Genomic DNA, 20,567 nt, shown 5'->3' with positions numbered 1-20,567 from the left:
GCTGCCTGATGACTTGCCTTTGAGAAGGTGGCGTCCTGTGGGTCTATCGGATTCTGTTGCCACTGAAAAGGACACCGGTTATAGCAGCTAGCACTTGTTTTGTTTCTTTAATGTAGAGTAAGTGATTATTGCAGATTTAGGTGTTCGTATGGACTAGCAGACGGTCTTCACCCTCACTGCAGGCCTCGATTCGCTTTGACTCCTTTGACTGTTTTCACAGGTGAACGGGGCAATTTAGCTGCCACACATCATGTTCCCCTCTCACAATCAGGCTGACGCCATTATACAGTTTGCCGAATCAGCAGAGCGTTTCAGATAATTAAAATTCAGTGCGCTTTGATGAGGTGGTCCACCCTTGATTTCCCCCAACACTTTGCTTTCAAGGGCACAATTTCCATTTTTCCTCGTTATTTACAAAATGTCAACTTTTGTTAAGGCCTTTTGACCTTTTTTGAAGCACTTGTGGCTGTTGTGTAAAGGGCACGGAGCCACTATTGTCCTAGATATCTCCAAGTCATGTGTTGAATTAATCAGCCCTGAAAATACACTCCTATTTCTCATTGTTGTCATCTGCAAAGAAGCAGAACCTAATTAGGGACAGTGAGAAATTTTCTTTTCTGCGTATTCGTCACTTATCTTTTGTGCTATGTCAGCCATGCCACGTAGTTAAAATTTCACGATGCATGCACAGCAACATTTGTTCTTCTTACAAAAATCTGTTGCTTTGACAGTCACATAAATTATTTCCTTTTTTTTTTTTTGTAACTACAGAATCTCCATTCTGGACAACGGTAGTCTGCGGATATGGAATGTGACCAAATCTGATGCAGGCCTCTACACGTGTGTGGCAAGAAACCAGTTTGGTGTGGCAAGCAGCACGGGAAGCATCATAGTTAAAGGTATTTCCTGTTCAGCCTTTACGATTCACCACTTTTGCTTTTGCAGGTTTTTCCATCCCATATTGGTCACCTCTGTAGTTATAGAGAGAAAGGGATTGTTCTCCAACAACACGATGCCAATAATGAGATATGTGGCTGACTGCTTGAATAGTAAAAGGAAACATGAGTAGTGTTCCTGTACTCATCTTTGTGGATTATACAAGGCCATTTTGTCAGCCTGGAACCTTTGTATTTTGTGCAGTGTTTTCCACTCGCTTATTTCTAGTTTTTTCAGTTCTTTTATCATTTTGGTTGATCATGTCTAAACCTCTAAATCACTCAAAACTACCTGGTTAGACTGGGGCCCGAGTCACACAGGCCTAGAGATGGTGGACAACCATTTGGTCATGAGAGGAAAATGATTGCTGGACGTTGCTGGGGCTTGATTTGAAATCAGTCATTAAAACCCCAGTTATGCACACGTAGAGAATGGTCAGTGACTCACCAGTGGCTAGTGAAAAGCGTGGTTGTTGGAGGTCGCTTGCTCCTAGTAGAGTTGGTTGCAAAGTCCAACTTTTCCGCAAACACCAACTATTTCCTAAGCTGCAGGGAAACTGTGAAAATTTTGACATAAACTGGAAATGCAGATTGTTTGCCTTCAAAAGTTGCAGCTTGTAAAATGTAAAGGTTGCAGAAGTAAGTCACAACTTTTACTTTGAAGGATGACAAGTGCTGGCAGACAAGTCTGCATCTTTCATGCAAACTACAGGTGACGGTGGAGTCTCAAGGAGGACTCAAAGCATTTAACTTTATCTGAGGAATCTAAGTCTACCTTGTTTAGACTGAGTATTGCTCAAATGTTTGGCTCTGAAGCTGAATGCTGCTCTTTCACCCGCCTCCAGTGGCTCCCTGCAGCTATCAATATGGGAATGAAAATTTTATGTATCATTGCTGTAAGTTATATCCACCAAATCTAAAAACGTGTAGCTTACACTGAATCAAAGAAAAAGGCTTTAATATGTGCATCGAGCTCCACATCCTGAATCTTGCTGAACCTCAGTAGTGGAGGTGTTAGCATGGATGCAGACACATAAATGGCTCATTTTTGTCAAATACAAAAAAAGAAAAATGTATTAATTCAATTCAATTCAATTCAATTTTATTTATATAGCGCCAAATCACAACAAAAGTCGCCTCAAGGCGCTTCATAGATACAGAGAAAAACCCAACAGTCATATGACCCCCTATGAGCAAGCACTTTGGCGACAGTGGGAAGGAAAAACTCCCTTTTAACAGGAAGAAACCTCCGGCAGAACCAGGCTCAGGGAGGGGCGGCCATCTGCTGCGACCGGTTGGGGTGAGAGAAGGAAGACAGGATAAAAGACATGCTGTGGAAGAGAGAAGGTTAATAACAGATATGATTCAATGCAGAGAGGTCTATTAATACATAGTGAGTGAGAAAGGTGACTGGAAAGGAAAAACTCAATGCATCTTGGGAATCCCCCGGCAGCCTACGTCTATTGCAGCATAACTAAGGGAGGATTCAGGGTCACCTGGTCCAGCCCTAACTATATGCTTTAGCAAAAAGGAAAGTTTTAAGCCTAATCTTAAAAGTAGAGATAGTTTCTGTCTCCCGAATCCAAACTGGAAGCTGGTTCCACAGAAGAGGGGCCTGAAAACTGAAGGCTCTGCCTCCCATTCTACTTTTAAATACTCTAGGAACAACAAGTAGGCCTGCAGAGCGAGAGCGAAGTGCTCTAATAGGGTGATATGGTACTACAAGGTCATTAAGATAAGATGGGGCCTGATTATTTAAGACCTTGTATGTGAGGAGCAGGATTTTGAATTCAATTCTGGATTTAACAGGAAGCCAATGAAGGGAAGCCAAAACAGGAGAAATATGCTCTCTCCTTCTAGTCCCTGTCAGTACTCTTGCTGCAGCATTTTGGATTAGCTGAAGGCTTTTCAGTGAGTTTTTTGGACATCCTGATAATAATGAATTACAGTAGTCCAGCCTGGAAGTAATAAATGCATGAACTAGTTTTTCAGCGTCACTCTGAGACAGGATATTTCTAATTTTAGAGATGTTGCGCAAATGGAAGAAAGCAGTCTTACATATTTGTTTAATATGTGCGTTGAAGGACATGTCCTGGTCAAAAATGACTCCAAGGTTCCTCACAGCGTTACTTACGTCATTTAAACTAACATAATCATCCTGCTGCAACCAGGTTTCTTTAAGGCAGAGTAAATCAATTTGTTGATCAATTATTAAGTCATGTACTAACAGAGACTTGGAGGAGAGAGACCTAATATTTAATAATCCACATTTCACTGTTTTACTCTTTGGTTCAGATGTGGATACTGTATTGTTCTTTCTTTTTGATTGTTTATGTTTAAGTTGTTTGTTGCTGGTTTTTAGTTTGTTTTTTGTCTTTTTGGAAGCTGACACAGTCTCTATGGAGATGGGTTTTTGGGGGGGTAGCAGGAGGAGAGAAGCTGCAGAGAGGCGTGTAGTGCATGATCAGATTTGTTTGCCTTCACCAAAAGCATTACTGTTTTCATAGTATGCCTGATCTGTCGCTCTACCGCTTTGTTTTTTACTTCTGCTAATTTTAAAACTGTTCATCTGCTTTATGTTTTATTTATGATCAAAGTAAGCTACATTTAAACTGATCATTTTCACAAATACCAGCAATGTTCAAAGTGGTATGCAGAGCTTTAGAACTACTCAGTTTAAAAGTAGGCCTGTTCAAGCTAATAGGCATTTATTGCTCCCACTAAACCGTCGGAGTGCTGTGTTAGTGACTGAATTAAGTAAACAATAGGCAAACAATAAATTTTAGTTTTATAGCTTCATCAATTAAATAAAAACACAGTATTATTGCAGAGTAGTCACAAAGATTTTAATTATATACTGAATGGAAATGTTGATAAGCTAATTAATACTTAATAGGCTTAATTATATGATACAAATATGTTTTGCTCCTCTGTACAGACATTTTTGCCTATATAAGCTTGCTAATGCTTTTTTGCCAGTCCTTTGTTACAGTAGGTTTCGCCACTAAAAGCTACTTGAATAGATGAAATTACGGAAAATTTATTTGGTGCTTAAATTTATTTAAGCATAATTTTTCAGATTTTTGCATCCAGATCACCCTTCTTATATATCCTGGTGTTTTAAGAAATTTGCAATATCCTAACTCATCCTGAATAAGAGTCCTCCAGAGTCGTCCTAAGAGTAAAGGCTTGGGATGCCTTTAGTCCTTCTGTCGACCCATTCTGTGGACAAACATCAATCTGTCTGCCTCACACATTCTTCAACTGCCCAAATATTATAAACTTTTTGTGTAAGATGTTTCAGAACAGATTCAGTTCCTGGATTCAGTTCTGGAATAGCTCTATTTGGGATGAAAGCAGCCACCCTGGAATCATCGAATAACCAACAATCAATCACACATTGGTTTGTTTTGTGTTATTGCTCACACAAAGACTCATTTTGCTGACTGGAAACAAAAGAAACCACCTTGTTGATGAAATATTTATATTAGAAAAAGATCAAATTCACACTGAGAGAAAATGGGAATTAATTTTATACAATATGACAGCCTGTAATTGAATTTCAACTCACCAGAGACTATTTGCAGTAATGCTGATGACATCCCCTTTTTTCATTTCATTACTGTACCTAAAAATCCCAATAAAGACAGTTGGAGGGAAAACTTTGTAACAGCTCCTCTAAACATTGACCAGGGACAAGTTGGGAGTGATGGATCAATTTCTATAAGTAGCGCTTTTCACAGGCTTAAAAGTCACAAACCGCTGTGCAACAATTAAAACACAATTATTATCAGTCTGTAAAGTAAGACATGACAGCGGCTTTGGTTAAACAGCATGTATCAGTGCCCCAGGAAAGAAACCAGGCTGCTTCATCATGGAGATGAAGCTCAAAGATCAAAAAGCCTGGATGAGAAACACATACAGCAGCTGCAGTGGACAGGAGCCCACACTGTTCCACTTACCTTTAACATTACTCCTGAGTGACAGTGCAACGTCTTTACCTATAGCAGCACCTACAGACTACCAACCTACTGCTACTACACACTGGATACCTGTTTTATTTTCCTTAAAAAAAAATAGCCACAAGTGTTTAATTTTCATTCATAAAAAATGACCGACACAGAAAAGGGGCACGTTTTATGAAGCATCCAAGCATCCCCCAATCTCCATCTTCTGATAAGTCCCACAAAAAGCAGTTTTTTTCCCCCTCTCTCTCTGTGCTGTCATTACTAGACAGAGACACCTCAGCTGCTATGTCTGTTTGCAGAGATGTTGAAATCATTCAGCTCACTGCCTCGCTGTGCCCCCCAGTACCAGCAGAAGGATATACTGCGTGAAAAAAATAGTCTTCGTGTTGTTGGATCATCTGGGTTGGGGATTGCATTTCTGCTGTGACTTATTATACTTCATTAAAAATAAATGTGAGCTGGCTATAAAGTGCTGTGCATTCTGCGGCGGCTTTATGCTGTGCACACCGCAGCTTTTCTGTCCCATTTCCACAGGAGATAGTGTTCTCACCTCGTCAGGCTCCCGGAGGATTTGCTGACATATTCAGTGAACTATACCCTCACTGTGACCTCATTTTCACAGGGGTTCCTGGGCTCATTTGTGCTATTGTTACATGTTCTGTTTTGACCTTCCTCGTTGAGCGGCTTCTTTTACATTTATAGAGTTATTGATTTTCAGTATATTGCCCTCAGGGAGAAAAGTTCACGCCTCATATTTCAAAAGGTTTTTCATATAAAGGTTTTCTATATAGATTTGCATGTACTCTGTAGTTCAGGAATTTTCACACGACGCATACAAGTGCCGTTCTCGCAGCTACGACTGCATTTCTTCGGCTTCACCAGAAGCAGAATATTCCGAGACGTCGAGGTAAACCCCGTGGGTCAGAGCATGCTGCACATTCGCTCACACCTTTTACTCACCGCCTAAGAGAGAGTACGATTCACTGTAACCTCATATGAACGTGCAGAATACATTGATCATTCGTCTGCGCTGTTATTAAATACCCGTGGGGGGAAAGAACTACACAGGTCAAAAAAAAAAAAGAAAATCTAATAAAATCGTGCCCAAATCCTTCCAATACCCTATGTGAGAAATACTGCAGCTAAAATCATTTTTCATAAAGTCTTGAAGACAGAGCTGCTTCTTCTTTGTGTGTAGTTTAGTTTTTGCTCAGAGGTTCAATCCATTAAATTGTCTGTCTGTAAAATCCTTTGAAATGCAGTGTCAACAGAACAGTCTGCTACCATATCAGGGGTTTTTTCTCCAATTATCCAAGTAGTTGCCATAGAAACATAGATTAATTGACTTGCTCAGCCCCTGCAGGCTAGTGTTTGATTGAATACTTAAAAAAAAAAAACATTGATTAATGTCAATGAGAATAACAGCGAGAAGAAAATCCTGTTATTGTATCTATATGTTCATTCTCCTTTTTAGCCAAAAACACGTCACATAATGGAATTTTAAATAACTCTTTTGCAGCTCTGTCTTCTGTAAATCACTATCAAGGCGTGTTTCCTTTTTCTGTTGAATTATAAAAGACAGATTTCATATATTATGAATGCCTGAAAGTCAGCAACAGTCAAGGATGTGGGGAGAGCTTAGAGTGCACCTTGCCGCTGATTTATGCTGATGCCTCGCTCTGGCTCCCATTGACGACTCTGCCGCTCTACCAAATGCAGTACGCCTTGCATAATAGAAGTGAGAGAAATTAAAGGATCACGTAACCTCAGAAATTCATTGGTGACACCTGCAGCCGTTACGTGAATTGCAGTTATTATTCTGTTTCTCGGGGTTTGCAATGGCGTTTGCATGACTTATCCTACTCAGGTCTTTATTTGGCTGTATGAGATATCTTGCGTCTGCGCTAGCAGGCATGCTAGCACTAGGTAAAATTTAAAAAGACCAACTGAGATCAATCAAAATTGATCCTAAAAAAAACAAACAATGCCTCGATTAAGCAAATACTCCACCCACGTTGACTGCAGTTTTTCACTCATGGTTACATTTCAATATGGCCAAACAGACTTCCAGACTTTTAAGTTAAAACTGGTTAATGTTACCTATAGATAACATAGATATCAGAAAATGGACAAATTACGTAATATCTAACCACAGATGGTTTAAAACATGGTGTATATCATCCAGGTTGGGAAAATTAAACCAATGGCAAACCAGTGCCTTAAATCTGGATTCTGTGGACGCTGCTGAAGTTACACAATTACACAGTGAATTTGCAATTATTATTATATTTACAGAATACCACAGTTTTTGTCTTGGTCGTATCATTTTATTTTGTATTTATCCGCAACACCTTAAACGCTGGTCCGTGAAAATATTGTCTGACATTAAACCAGTCCGTGGCGCAAAAACGGTTGGGGACCGCTGGTCTACGGAACAACAGCTTTCCGACTGTATCTGTACAAATACTTTCCTGCTGAGTTTTTAGGGCATATTAAATGAATGTTTTAAAAGATTCAGTCATGCCAGATCTGGCTTCAAAGCGGGATTTCAGAAACCGAACAATAATGTGTCGCTAAATCCATCTTTTACACTATGTATCTATCGTAGCATTTAGCTCACTAACTTAATCTTGCTTAACTTGTTTGCTAATGCTAAAGCACAGTACTGTTGATATAGCAAACAGAAAACAGGCCTCTCTTATGGCAATGCCCTCGGGAGCAAGGATAACCATCACATCCTTTGGATTTTTGCAGAAAATATGTCCTCACATAGAAGTTATGCTTTAGGCTGTGAGAGCCAATGAGAGAGTTGTGGCATGTTATTTTATTTATTTCATTAAAATTTATTCAGACATTTCCATAAAGTGTTTTTTGGGGGGTTGTTTTTCAAACATTTAATGATGATTAATGTATTTGTCTCTTGCAAATGTTAATTTCTGGGATATTTTAAGTGCAAGTTTAAAACCTGATTAAAAAGTACAGCATTGCTGTACCATCCTGCACCAGTTCCACTCTCTCTTTCCCATTTATCAGACACTGTGAAATGAAAATGGAGAACACCCCCACCCGCCCCCAGCCAATCAGTGGGAGTAAGAAGGGGGGCAGTGGAACCTGCTGCTCTCCCTGTAGGTTCAGGTTGATGGCCTATATGCGGTTTTCCAATCAGGCTGCAAAGAAACACAACCGTGTCTGTCTTCTCAGCATAAACAGACACCGCTGTTATCCACTCATTATTCTTGTGAAAGGAATATGGGTTTTATTTGACACCCTCACACACTCGCTTCCTTCCCATCATAATATGTTAAAGCTGTTTTCTGTGGCTGATGTACAAATGTTCCTGTATATGAACGTGTGCCTTTCTGTCACAAGTGATATTGTTTGCAAAATGGGATGGGGTAATTTACATGCACTACTTCATTGAGGATTGGAAACCTGTTTAGCGGGGAGAAATTTGTGTTGCGGGATCAGCCCTTATGGGAGATGACAGTAGTTTATTCAAATTGACTTTGGTGATATGAATACTGAAAAATACCTGTCAAACAGCATTCTGTATCTCCCGCTGTGAATAAGCCACCCACCACACAGCAGAGGAGCAGTCACAACAGATGAGCCCTGTTAATGTCCCCATTATTCCAACACTGGGGGGATATTAGCAGATTAATTGCACTTGATTATAGACGTGCTCTCAGAATTTTGATTACACTGGAGATGAGCCGTTGCAATTAGGGTTGCCGCCGATCATTACGGATGGTCAGTGAACTCAAAACTTCAGAGATCCTACAGTGTTCACATCGGCTTGGCTCTCTCAAGCCTGGAGGCAATTCATCTTTTCGGCGCTGTAACCCACTGTAGCAGCCATTTGTTTTGGAAACGTTTCAAAAGTAGACGAGGAATATTCTGTCATTGTGGGCGACGTCTAGAGAGATCTTTTTCGTAGATAGTCGCGGGTCACCGAATGATCTTAGTTTCCCTCTGTCTGCACCACAAGGTGCACATGCGTGGATCTTAAAGACTGAAAGAAAGATGAAACTAAAGATGTTCACCGCGGGATGAATTATGAATTTGGTGATCCTGTAACACAGGGGTGGGCAACTCCAGGCCTTGAGGGCCGGTGTCCTGCAGGTTTTAGAGCTTACACTGGGTCAACACACCTGAATCAAATGATTAGTTCATTACCAGTGTTCGGGAGAACTTCAAGATATGTTGCGGAGGTAATTTAGCCATTTGAATCAGCTGTGTTGGATCAAGGACACATCTAAAACCTGCAGGACACCGGCACTCGAGGCCTGGAGTTGCCTACCCCTGCTGTAACATTTTGTCAGCACCTTAACCAGGACAAAAATCTCACTGTATTCACTCATGAAGAGTCACCTAGAAAAATCACAACATGATTGAAAATAAGCATACTATACTACGAGTATGTTACGTCGTCTATCCATTTTGCACCACTTATCTGGTTCACAGCAGCAGTCTGAGCAAAGAAGTCCAGACTTCCCTTACCCTGGCCCGGGGGACACCAAGTTGCTCCCAAGCCAGCTGAGTCCTGGGTCTGGCCTCAGGACCTCCTCCCAGTAGAACATGCCTGAAATATCTCACCGAGCAGATATCTGAACCACCTCAATTTGGTTCTGTGGATGAATGATGTGGATGAGCGATCCAAGTAACTCTCAAATGACCATTCTCCTCACCCTGCCTCTAAGGGAGAACTCAGTCACACTTTATAGCTCTTTAACCCTGCTTGTAAAATTGCATGTTTGCACAATTTCCAACTAGTGCTAGATTGGTACAGTAAATGGATCTTAATCTGGCTCTCAGTGCACTTGCACTACCAGCGCAGTCATCATGTTAACATTGTCTGGATGAACATCTAAGCATACTTTGTTAGCTGCTGAAGACTTCACGACAGAAGACAAATAATCTGTTTCACTTTACACCCTGGACTTAAATGTGGTTACCAGTTCTCTGCTGAATTCCTACAGTTGCTTTTCCAAGCGAGCCATGTCATCCAAGTTGGATGGCAGCAACGATGTGAAATAAATGCGATGTGTGATTCCTGACAGCCATATAGAAAAATAATGAGCTGCCATCTGTCAGTAATCACCAGCAGGTTGCTACAGATGTGCCACCACACAGTATACAGTACCGAGAGGATCTTGTATCTATCTGTTGAGCAATGGAGACAAGGTTTTCCTTGCCATTCAAGTTTGTCCTTGAGGAACCTTTGATAGGTCCTTCAGAAAATAAGTGGAGCACAAAAAAACTGCATCGGAGGATTTTCTGGCGTGCTGATGAAAGCATTCTTAGTGTTCTGTTGATTTGAAAAGGAAGAGGAGGTAAAATTGCGAGTGAAATGATTGCTTTTTAAAACGGTAACCACATTTTTTTTGTTCTTAAACGACCTGCTAGGAAACTCTGAGGATTCGCCAAGGTGATGCACGATGCTACGCTGATTCACTTTGAAAAACCTTAGCCTGACATGCTTCGTCACAGTTTAGATCCTTTGTGAAGACGTCTTTTCTTACCTGCCAGTGAAAGAAAACATTTCCTTTTCAGGTTTGTGTTTGTCTTGATCCCTGACGAGTCTGGATCTTCTGCGTGGGTCTCAGTTTAAAAATGATTATAAATTTGTTTTCCAAATACTCTAAATCATGCGGCCTGTGTCTCATCCCTGTGCTCCACTATTCAAGCTCACATTGCTCACCTTGTGAGGAAACTTACTGAGTATATATATATATATGTGCACTGAGGGAGACTGCACACTTCGCATTACGGCTTTAGATCATTAAAGACAGAGGATTCTCCACAGCAGGAGGGGAAATGTGTGGGCATTATTCATAATGTTGGAAGGAAGACTGGTGAAACTGGCCTTGTGAGGCATGTCAGTGTGCCTCAGAAAGGAGCTCAGGGTCATTTGGTAACTGTAAGCTAGCTCTGTTTTCTGGTCAACCATATGTTATTGTTATACAGCTTCTCTGAGTGTTCCCACTGTGTGCCGGTGGTCTGTATATCATTTGTTTGGCTTCATTAGCTGTCTGTGCGTCCTAGGCTTCCTTCAGCTGCTTTGCCTTAGAATAGAATGCCATGCTGATTGCTGTTGGTGTTTTTATTTTGCAAATCAGCTCCAAAATTGCATCTGATATTTTCTTCTCTGTTTCTTTCATCATTACCATCTGTTGTGAATCTTGTGCCCTTTATATACACAGAAATTCACATTAACTACTTATATTCAGATTCCAGCCAGAAACTCATAGACATTTAGAAATAAAGACGTAGTTGCTGCTGGTGGCGATTTATCAAAAAATGATGTAGGTGGTTGGCAACCTTGCTTTCATAGAGGAAGAAAACCAGAATACAAGCAGTTTGTAACCAGTTGACTCGAGTCTCCTATTCAGAGAGACATGTCGCAGAGTAGTTTGACTCATTGACGCAGACTAACTCAGACGGGTTAACAATCTGTCTGCGTTTATAAATTAGACAGTAGTTATTTGCAGACCTCTCTGAGAGTGCAGTCTATCCCCAATCACCTTGCAATGTTAATATATTTTTTCTTATCAAGCACTTTTCTACTCTGTCAGAGCACTGAAAGCACTTTACACAACTTGCGTCATTGCCCTTGCTTCATGCCACAAGCACTTTCTATGTAAGCGCTTTCTATCTAACGTTCACACTCCAATGAATGCATCGGAGAGCAACTTGGGGTTAGTATCACGCCCGAGGATGTTTACCACGAACCACCAGCCTTTCACCTGAGCTACAGCCAGGTGAAAGAGCAGAGGTTTAGAGTGTTGCATAACCAACTGGTCACCACAACTACTTGCAATTAGTTTCTGACAACAAGAAAATTTAATACAACCACTAATTTGTTTGTCTTAAAGGTCTGGTGTAAGTGAGCCATTAAAAAAGCACACAATTAGATCATGTTTTACTTGTTAATTAGTTCCGTTCTATGACCAAAACATTGAATTTCTCATTGTGGTATCATTCCAGATCAAGTCATGAATGCAAACAATGGAGGATGTTCTTTTAGAAAAACATGGTATCAGATTTGACACCCAAGTCATTTCAAGTTGATTCAATATACTAATTATATACTAAGTAACAATATAGTGTTAAATACACAAATTTGTCTGGGAAGAATTACCAAAAATCCAACACACGATAGCAGCTATTTTTTTGGACATGGATATTCAAGGCTCTTCACCTCCTGCACAGGTAATTCAGCAGTGAGCAAGAGATGTGTTTAATTTTTAAAACAGATTTTTGGGGGAAAGCATGAATCGTAGTGTTGACTTGGAGGTTTCAGAAACCTGTGGTGCTAGTGTTAATAGTTTACACAAGGTGTTTGTAAAAACAACAAAAAAAGAACTTACATAGTAGTACAAGTTACAAAAGTATGATTTTGTCAAACTTGATTGCATTTAGTAAAGTCGGGGTTGCTCATGTCTAAATGCTTTGAATTATTTGAATTATTAACTGTGCAACAGCTCATATTACATGTATCACATGTAAAATATGTTCAGATGCTTGAATGTAAGTTTTACGTTGGTATGACATGTTTATTATATAAGACATGGTTTGCATGGTAACATGTAGTTAAACAATGATGTAGATAAATGAATGAGCCAAAGTGGCACTTTGCTCTTCTGTCAGAGCGATAAGCGAGCAGCATGGTGGGGAGAGAGCGCAGTGGTTTTAATAGGCTTGGTTAAGTGGTGAGATGACGCTGACAGACAGATGGTTGAGCTGTGCTAGAAAACCTGTGATCATACGTCAGTATCTTAGCTGCTCCTTGGATGAGCTAGGTCAGCTGAGCACCGATCAGGTGTTGTAGTACATCTGCTCATTTGACCCTGTTTGATTACACTGGTTAACAATGTTTCAGACATCCTCAGCTTCATCACACAATATGTGCTATTTCTGTTTGATTTTGAAATCCAGATGTGACAATTAAAATAGCTGAGTAACATTTCCAAGATGGTTCATTTGTTTATATTTTACTTCTATTGTACATTGTTTTAAAGAGTTTGAATCATAAATTGTAAGTTTACTTTATGGTCACTTCACACTATAATATTTCACCTTTAATATTATGTAAGAATTAAAAACATCAGAAAAAAGGTCTATATAGCCCAGACTTGAGTGAAACAAAATTTTACAACTAATAGCAGATTTATTTCACCTCAAACACCGAAAAACTGTTTAACAGCTTATTGTGAAAGAAGAAGAAGAATTACAGATTTCCTGCTACTACAAAGGTCATGTCGAGCATCTGAGTACAATGGATGCGGGACACGACCATTTGGAATTTGACATTTCATACTTGACACATTTCTATGAATCTGACCTGATGAAAAGCAGATTAATAGTTTAGATAGTGACCATCTAATAATTACTATAGCTTCCCCCAAATCTTATAGGTTAAAATGTATTCAAGTGATTTCTGGCTTCAATTAAAATTTTGGGTCTTAGATCTGACCAAGTAGATTATCATGAAAACTAGAATCAATCAGCAATTTTAAGCAACAATTTCAGTTTCAGTGACTAAAATTTCATTAGTTAATGGAACTTTTACAGTCGTGCACTGCTACCAGGGCACTTGGACATCTGAGACGTTCAAAAACAGAGACAAGAAACCTTTTCAGAGACAACCTGCCTTTTCACATAACAGCTTTCCAGTCACTCAGTCATTTAAAAACACTGTTAAAAATCAACTCTTCTCACTCACTTTCAGGTCTAGGTCAGCAAGTTATCCTGGCTTTTTATCATGCGAGCAGTCTTATTCAGTCTATTACTGTTTTATGTGATTACATTTTTACTGAATTTGTTATTTTACTGGTTGTTAAGTATGAGTTCTGTTTGCATTGCCTGTACAACAGATTGTTTTTAATCATAACTTGACTTGGGATCTACAGTAACATTGCTGTAAGCAAGTCCTATCAGACTCTGCTTGTTTATTTATACAGAGTATACAAAACAAGTGAAGGAGGACCTTCACCTGTCGGATTTTTCTCCCACAATCACTGTTAGAACACCGTCATAGCGTCAGTATTTAATGGCTTGCTTTCATAAGCTCACTTTAATTTACATTTTTGATTAAACTGAGGCCGTGGGTTTCTTCAGCCGAGGATGGGCGACAGAGTTAGACGTGGTCTCTTGTCCACAGAGCCCGAGGTTTTTCTTCTTACTGATGCTGACTGTTCCTTAAGGTGGATATTTCAAATGATGGCCTGGGGCCTGAAAAAGTTCCCAGGTCCCTCCCAGCCTGTCTCAGCACACGGGCTCGCTCTCTGTCTTGTCTCGGACTGACCCTGCTAAGTGAGCGTTACTGTCCTCCCCGTTTACAGTGGCAGTAGGTAACAAGGCATTATACAAGATAGAAATCAATCAAATTATGCTCAAGAGTCCAGTGTGTGGTTGTGTAACCAACCTTGGTTGTCCGTATAATCTGTCACAAATCATGACAGAGGACGGTAATAAGGCAGCATACCCCCCCATCATTGTCACTGTGAAACCCCCGGAGGCAGTAAGACACCAGGCAGCACACAACCACACGACACAAGGAGAGGAGATGACGATAGAACACACCAGTCCTGCTGTAGAAATAAGGAAGAGAAAAATAGTTTATTCCGTGTTACAGGTAACACGAACAGAGTCAGTTCTGTTGACTGTGGATCTCTGTGGGTATTTCCTGTGTAGATCCTTCCCAAGCCTTTTTTTCCCCCACCACACATTTCCTTCTTTCTCCTCACATCATTTGGAGTAACCATCTCTCCAAGAACACCACTGCAGAACACACCTGACACTTTTTTTTTTCAGAGAAATGTGTTTCTTAAGCTTTATATTTTTTAGCTTTTCTGTTCCTTCCTGCACTTGTTCTACAAGGTGTAGCCAGCCTGCAGAAGCAGACCGAGCACACACAGAGACTTGAATACCTCCTGTGTGTTATTATGGGGTTTTTTTCTTTACTGCACCGCCATCGTTCACCATTTAGCCCCTGCAATAGAGGACTGGGCTTCTCAGACACACTTTCATTGTGTATATGACAAAACCCAGCAGCTGATAGCATTCTGGCCTGAAATCAGAAAACGACTAGATAAATCACATTGGGAGCGTGCGGTAGCATCTGTGTGTGTGTGTGTGTGTGTGTGTGTGTGTGAGAGAGAGAGAGAGAGGGGGGGGAGCCAATACAATGAAGGTATCGAATTCACTGTGGATGAAGACTGCACTGCCGGCACTTTCTACATGAATCTATGCCTGTCCAGGGATCATTTGCCATGGTTAATTTAGTCCATGTGCTCAGAGTGGCTATTTCAACCAAGTAATCACAGCACCCCCAAGAGGGAGACAGGTGCTGCACACTCTGAGTATAAAGCCTATCCCTCCCTCACGTCCTTCCACCTTCCCCCTCCATTGCTAACATACAAGTGTAGATAAGGGACGCTCGTCTTATTCCCATGTGCAGCCACTGTAATGCACTGCAGGAGAGAAAAGAGAGCACTGACGACTGGAAGAAGTCCTGTTTGCTGTTTTCCTAGCAGTTCGATTTGGGAATTGCAGCCGGATCGAGGGGAGTTCCAGTCTGCAGGCTGAGATGACAGTGACACATGGAGGCTTCGCGGGCTGCAGGAGAGACACGTCTCCTCCAAGTCCCCACAGAGACAAGCTCAGGCCGAAACTAATACCAGTTATTGTAGCTGTGCACCCTAGTTTGCTATGTGCTCCGTCCCGTATATCCTTCTATTAACTGAGTCTGACATATCCATAAGGATGATGGAAGGGCTCGGCTTTTTGCAAAGCCATTTCCTGTGCTGAATTATAATGCCTGGAAAGAGTAGAGGCGTGCAGCGTGCTTGATCAGACGTGCGTGAATATGAATGTGTGTTTTTTCAGAGCCAACCGTCATCACCACGCTGGCCTCCACGCTGGACGTCACCGTCGGGGAGAGCGTGGTCCTGCCCTGCCAAGTGAGCCACGACCCATCTCTGGAACTCAAGTTCACCTGGTTCTTCAACGAGCAGCTCATCCACTTCGGGAGCCACGGTGGATTCTTTGAAAAAGTGGGAGGCGTAAGTCAATATTCCATCATTCATGGTTTCTGACAGCCCTCGAGACTAACAGGCCTCTGGTTTTAAAACAAGCTGTCATGTTGTGAGAGGTGTGCAGACAGGATGCCTTCATGCATCAGTCCGGGAAGCCTTTTTGCTATGAGCGCTTATATAGTATTTGGACATTTTATCCCCAAGAAAACAAAATATGCCTAAAAACAACAAAACTTGAAATGGGGGTACATTAAATGTGCATTTCTATCCCAGTAGCTATTATCGAAAAACATTTACCCCCTAGAATTAAATAACGCAGTAACTATGTGTATGTGTTTGAGGATTTTAGCCACACTTTATTTTCTTTTTAAAGTATATTTTTCAGCCAAATGAAAAGAGAAATCAGGTAAAAACTTAGTTTTACTCTCTAATTCTATCTAATTTCTTATCTGCTTGAGCAGTAAGGACAAATCACCAGGCTAACACATAAAGACAGACAATCAAACACTCTCACATCCATACCTACGTCCAATTTAGATTCACAGATTAACCTAAAATATATGTCTTTGGACAGACACAGGGAGAACATGAAAAGAAGGCTTCCCGGCTCTGTGGTTTGAACCTTCCCTTGGTTTCGTTCTCCCTGTGCTGATGACTTTTCTTTGGTTTTCTGCTTCATCTGTTACAGATGGGAGACAGATAAAGCTTTGAGTGGCCAGTGAGGCTAGAAAAGTGCTATACAATGCCACTGACAAGTGTATGATTTAATAATAACGTTATATCAGATTCCCTCATTATGGTACCAAATTGTCGGTAGCAAAACAGCGTACTGAAAAGGTGCAACGTGGTGCTTTCAGAGTGCATCACCTAGCTATATATATATATATATATATATATATATATATATATACACTCATTTCTGCTGTTTGTTACAATTTGTTGTGTCTCCTGCTGTTTTTCCATCAAAAGATTTTATTCTAGATATAAAATACATTATTACATAACAGCAGTTTACTCACCACCTGTTTCAAAACACAGTTTAATATTTCCTTATCCACCACGGGGATGATAATTAGTGATCATTTGTGTAGATTTATGTTATTTTCTTGTTGTTGTTTTTTAACATATTACATTACTGAGACTCATATTAAAGTAAACACTGCTAGAGCTGGACTGAGGATTTTTTCATACCTAACTAATTATCAATATTTGATGACTGAAAAATCCAACATATCATCGGATTGTTTGTTTTTTTCATACACTAAACATGAACAAATTTCTCATTGTTTCATTTTTTATGTGTTGCTATTTATGAGTCCTTGCTAAGATAATACGACAATGCAGTTTAAAAGTAATCTTGTTTTGTGGTCACATGTTTGTGGCATTTCAACTTGGTGTTGGCCAAGCTATTCAGCATCAATGCTCCTAAAATGGTTGAAGGGTGTTTCTCCCAAGTCTGCTATTATATTGTTTAAATACCAATAAATTGGCAAATAGCTAATATTGGCCTCTAAACACACCAACAGTGTAGGCTTTATCCCTGGAGCACAAGCTGACGTTATCCCCCATTGTCTTCCCCCCCAAAAAACGATCACGATATGATGGCAATAACCGCAGCGTAAATGGCCAGATACTGATGTTTCCACATGCAGTCAGACCCCCTAATTTTAGTTTTATATTTGTATTAATGCAACAAAAAATTGAATGAAAATAGAGTACCAGATAGATGTCAGTTAATTACATCTATCAGCAATATAAACACAGAAGACTAAAAGTTCATCCACACAGGAAGTGATTCATGCAGCACCCTGTAGCTGATAGTTAGTTGCTAGCAGACATCCCAGGTTTATCTTTGTAACTGTTGAATGTATTGTCATTAAACAGCACATTTCACTGTCATTGGTAGTCGAGTTGAACAAAGTTTTGTGCTCCCAGCAGTTATTTCACTCACTGTAGCTTTAAGACTCTGTATGTCATCAGCTTTCTGTTATATCTGGTTGCCAAGTAGCTTCCTGTGTGGACAGTTACTAAAAAATTGCTCTTTTGGTGAGACAACAAACTAACCTAACAACAAGTGAGAACAGAAATAGAACTTGTCCACAAATAGTTCCGGATGACATCCAAACTGGAGTGTTCAGCTGTGTTTGTGCCCACCTCGCCAAAACACTGTTGTGTGTAATTTCAGGAATGCTAATATTTGCTAATGTGCTAGCATGCTAACGGCCAATGGCATAGCTTAGCTGTAGGGTTTCTCCCACGAGAGAGCATCATTTCAAATTCTGTTTATTGTCACACTCCAGCTTTGATAACATATATTCCACATAAGCCGAGGCGCATAATGAATAATTAAAACTCAAACCTTGTTGAGCTTCGTGGAAGAATCCTCATTTTATTAGCACCACTGCTACATAAAAGACATTGATTTATTGCCCAACTCCCTTCAGAGATTTCATTGTATAAAAGGTCCAGATGTGACTCTGAAGATTAATTGGTACATCAATATTATACTTCTTCTCTTAGCGGGGTCATAATAAATTCAGCCGCAGTGCAGAGGGAATGTTTGTATCAAGTGTATAATTTATGGGCAGAAAAAATTTGCTGCCTGTGGTTTATTTTAAAAAGAAATTTACATACATGCAACCAGTCTCAGTGACCTCCTGTATACTTTATAAAGTCTGCAGCTTATACCTCAGCATGCCATGCACTGTTTTGAGTTGGAGGGGTTTTTTCTCTTATAGCTAAAAAATGCAAGGCTCCTTTAAAAACTGCAGGCAATACAGAGGAAAAAAAATCCAATGCAGAGGCGTTTTTTTTCTTTCTGTTTCCTTTATGATTTAGGTGTTTCTAGGATCGTGATTTACAGTCTCCCCTCCTTAATAAATTGCTGTTCGTCTACACTTATATTGATTAAGCTACCAGCCACTCCATAGAGCCACATATTTCCGCCATGTCCAATTTATCACAGAACCTGCTCAGCTCTGCCTGGGTAAAATGATAATGTAGGAGAGGGAATTGCAATTAGAGATGGAATGAAAGGCCCTCTTAAAGAACTAACTATTAGACTAGCCATTAGGCTGCGCTGTATAACTGAAGCGGCTCCATACTGCAATTCAAATCAAGCCATTAGAGCAAGTTCATTTCTGTAATCACAGGGATAAAACAAATGCACGGTGCGCGCATGGTATAGAGAGGTATTTCTTTGTGCTTCTTTAGAATATAGATGGAAAGTGGGAGTGTGGAAATATGAATTCCTTTTTGAAGATATGAGAATAAGCTTTCTGTTTGGTTTCGTTTGTTCCCACGTGGCTACAGAAAAAGTGAGCGTTGAATTGGAATCACAATAGCAGGTTGCTTATGAAACTCCTTTGCTTGTTTGTGTGTTTGCGGGTGATTGTGCATGCGTTGAATGACAGCAGCATTCGGCGGGAGACATTATGATTCGGAACGTCCAGCTGAGGCATGCCGGGAAGTACACGTGTGCCGTGCAAACCAAGGTGGACAGCATTTCCGTGGCTGTTGACTTGGTCATCAGAGGTGAGTCACCATAATAACTGTGATTTAAATAATTCATGATCTACCTGAAGAAGACTGGCTTTGTCAGTGATGCATGTTTACTGAGACTGGTTGCACTTCACTGACGAAGGAATAAAGGGAGAGAAAATTGAGGCGAGTGGAAATTTCTCTCTGGAAGGTTTAAAGGAAATTTACTGTCTAATTAGACCCAATAGCTCCCAAAGGTTTCACACTGAACTGACGTCGCTGCAGTAGCCTCAGGTGCTAAAACCACCGCCACACTCTCTACCGTCGTTCCATCTTTTGCTGATTTACATTCCCTCCCTCCCCTACCTTCTTCCTCCATCTGTCTCTCTATCTTTCTGTTCTCTTTCCTGCCTTGGCTATGCCATCTATCAGGTCCCCCAGGGCCCCCCACCAGCATCCATGTAGAAGGAATCACTGATACCACAGCCTCTCTGTCCTGGAGGCCCGGTCCTGATAATCACAGTCCAATTACGGCATACACCATCCAAGCCAGGACACCATTTTCCCTCGGGTGGCAAGCTGTCACCACAGGTAAGCTCTCTCCAACCAGCTGTGGCCTCCTCCAGTCACCTGGAGGGGGCCACTCTTCATCATGCCTCGGCTGTGAAAATATTGAAGATGTAATTTTTACCCCAGCATCAATTGTAGTGGGACCATTGACTCCCATTTTATCGCTCTCTTGGGAATCCTGAAACATGGATCTCGTCCCGATGATGAAGCTTGTTTGCCACAGCCGTAATTTGATAGTGCAGTTAAGTAATGGGATCGGTGTAATCTTTGCCCACATCCTTTATGGCACCCTTACCATTTACGCATGATTGGCGTAATGTGCTTTTATCTCGTTCTATTGATATTTTTGTGAATTAGGACACTTTTATCAAAGATGGTTTTACTAGCTTCATTGATTTGCCAAGCAAGGGTCATAGATTTGTAACAGAAATACAATGTGACCTTGTAGGGGCTCAGAACCCAGAGGAAGAAAATGAGTTTTTGCCTTTTTAACTGGAATCATTTTTATTATTTTTGTTTTCAATATTCAGTCCCTTACAGCGATTCTGGTGTTTTGCTTGTTTCAGCTGACTTAA

General features: G+C 40.6%; 1 protein-coding gene across 2 annotated transcripts in view; it reads left to right on the top strand.

The window, feature by feature from the left end:
* cntn4 (contactin 4) overlaps positions 1–20,567 on the top strand; it is a 184,381-nt gene that overhangs the window by 152,936 nt on the left and 10,878 nt on the right. Inside the window, exons 12-15 of one of the 2 annotated variants that reach the window (XM_084927524.1) lie at positions 772–899; positions 15,794–15,969; positions 19,359–19,476; positions 19,855–20,013. In XM_084927524.1, the coding sequence (XP_084783650.1) occupies positions 772–899; positions 15,794–15,969; positions 19,359–19,476; positions 19,855–20,013 (581 nt within the window). Of the gene's footprint in view, positions 1–771; positions 900–15,793; positions 15,970–19,355; positions 19,477–19,854; positions 20,014–20,567 lie in introns of both variants that reach the window. The other variant, XM_084927523.1, reaches the window with a different exon arrangement.

This window comes from Perissodus microlepis, chromosome 5 (genome assembly GCF_051167445.1).
Source record: "Perissodus microlepis isolate ML-2025 ecotype Zambia chromosome 5, ASM5116744v1, whole genome shotgun sequence".
Taxonomy (NCBI): Eukaryota; Metazoa; Chordata; class Actinopteri; order Cichliformes; family Cichlidae; genus Perissodus; species Perissodus microlepis.
Note: the sequence above shows the minus strand (reverse complement) of the source record. Positions and strands in the feature narration are given on the sequence as shown.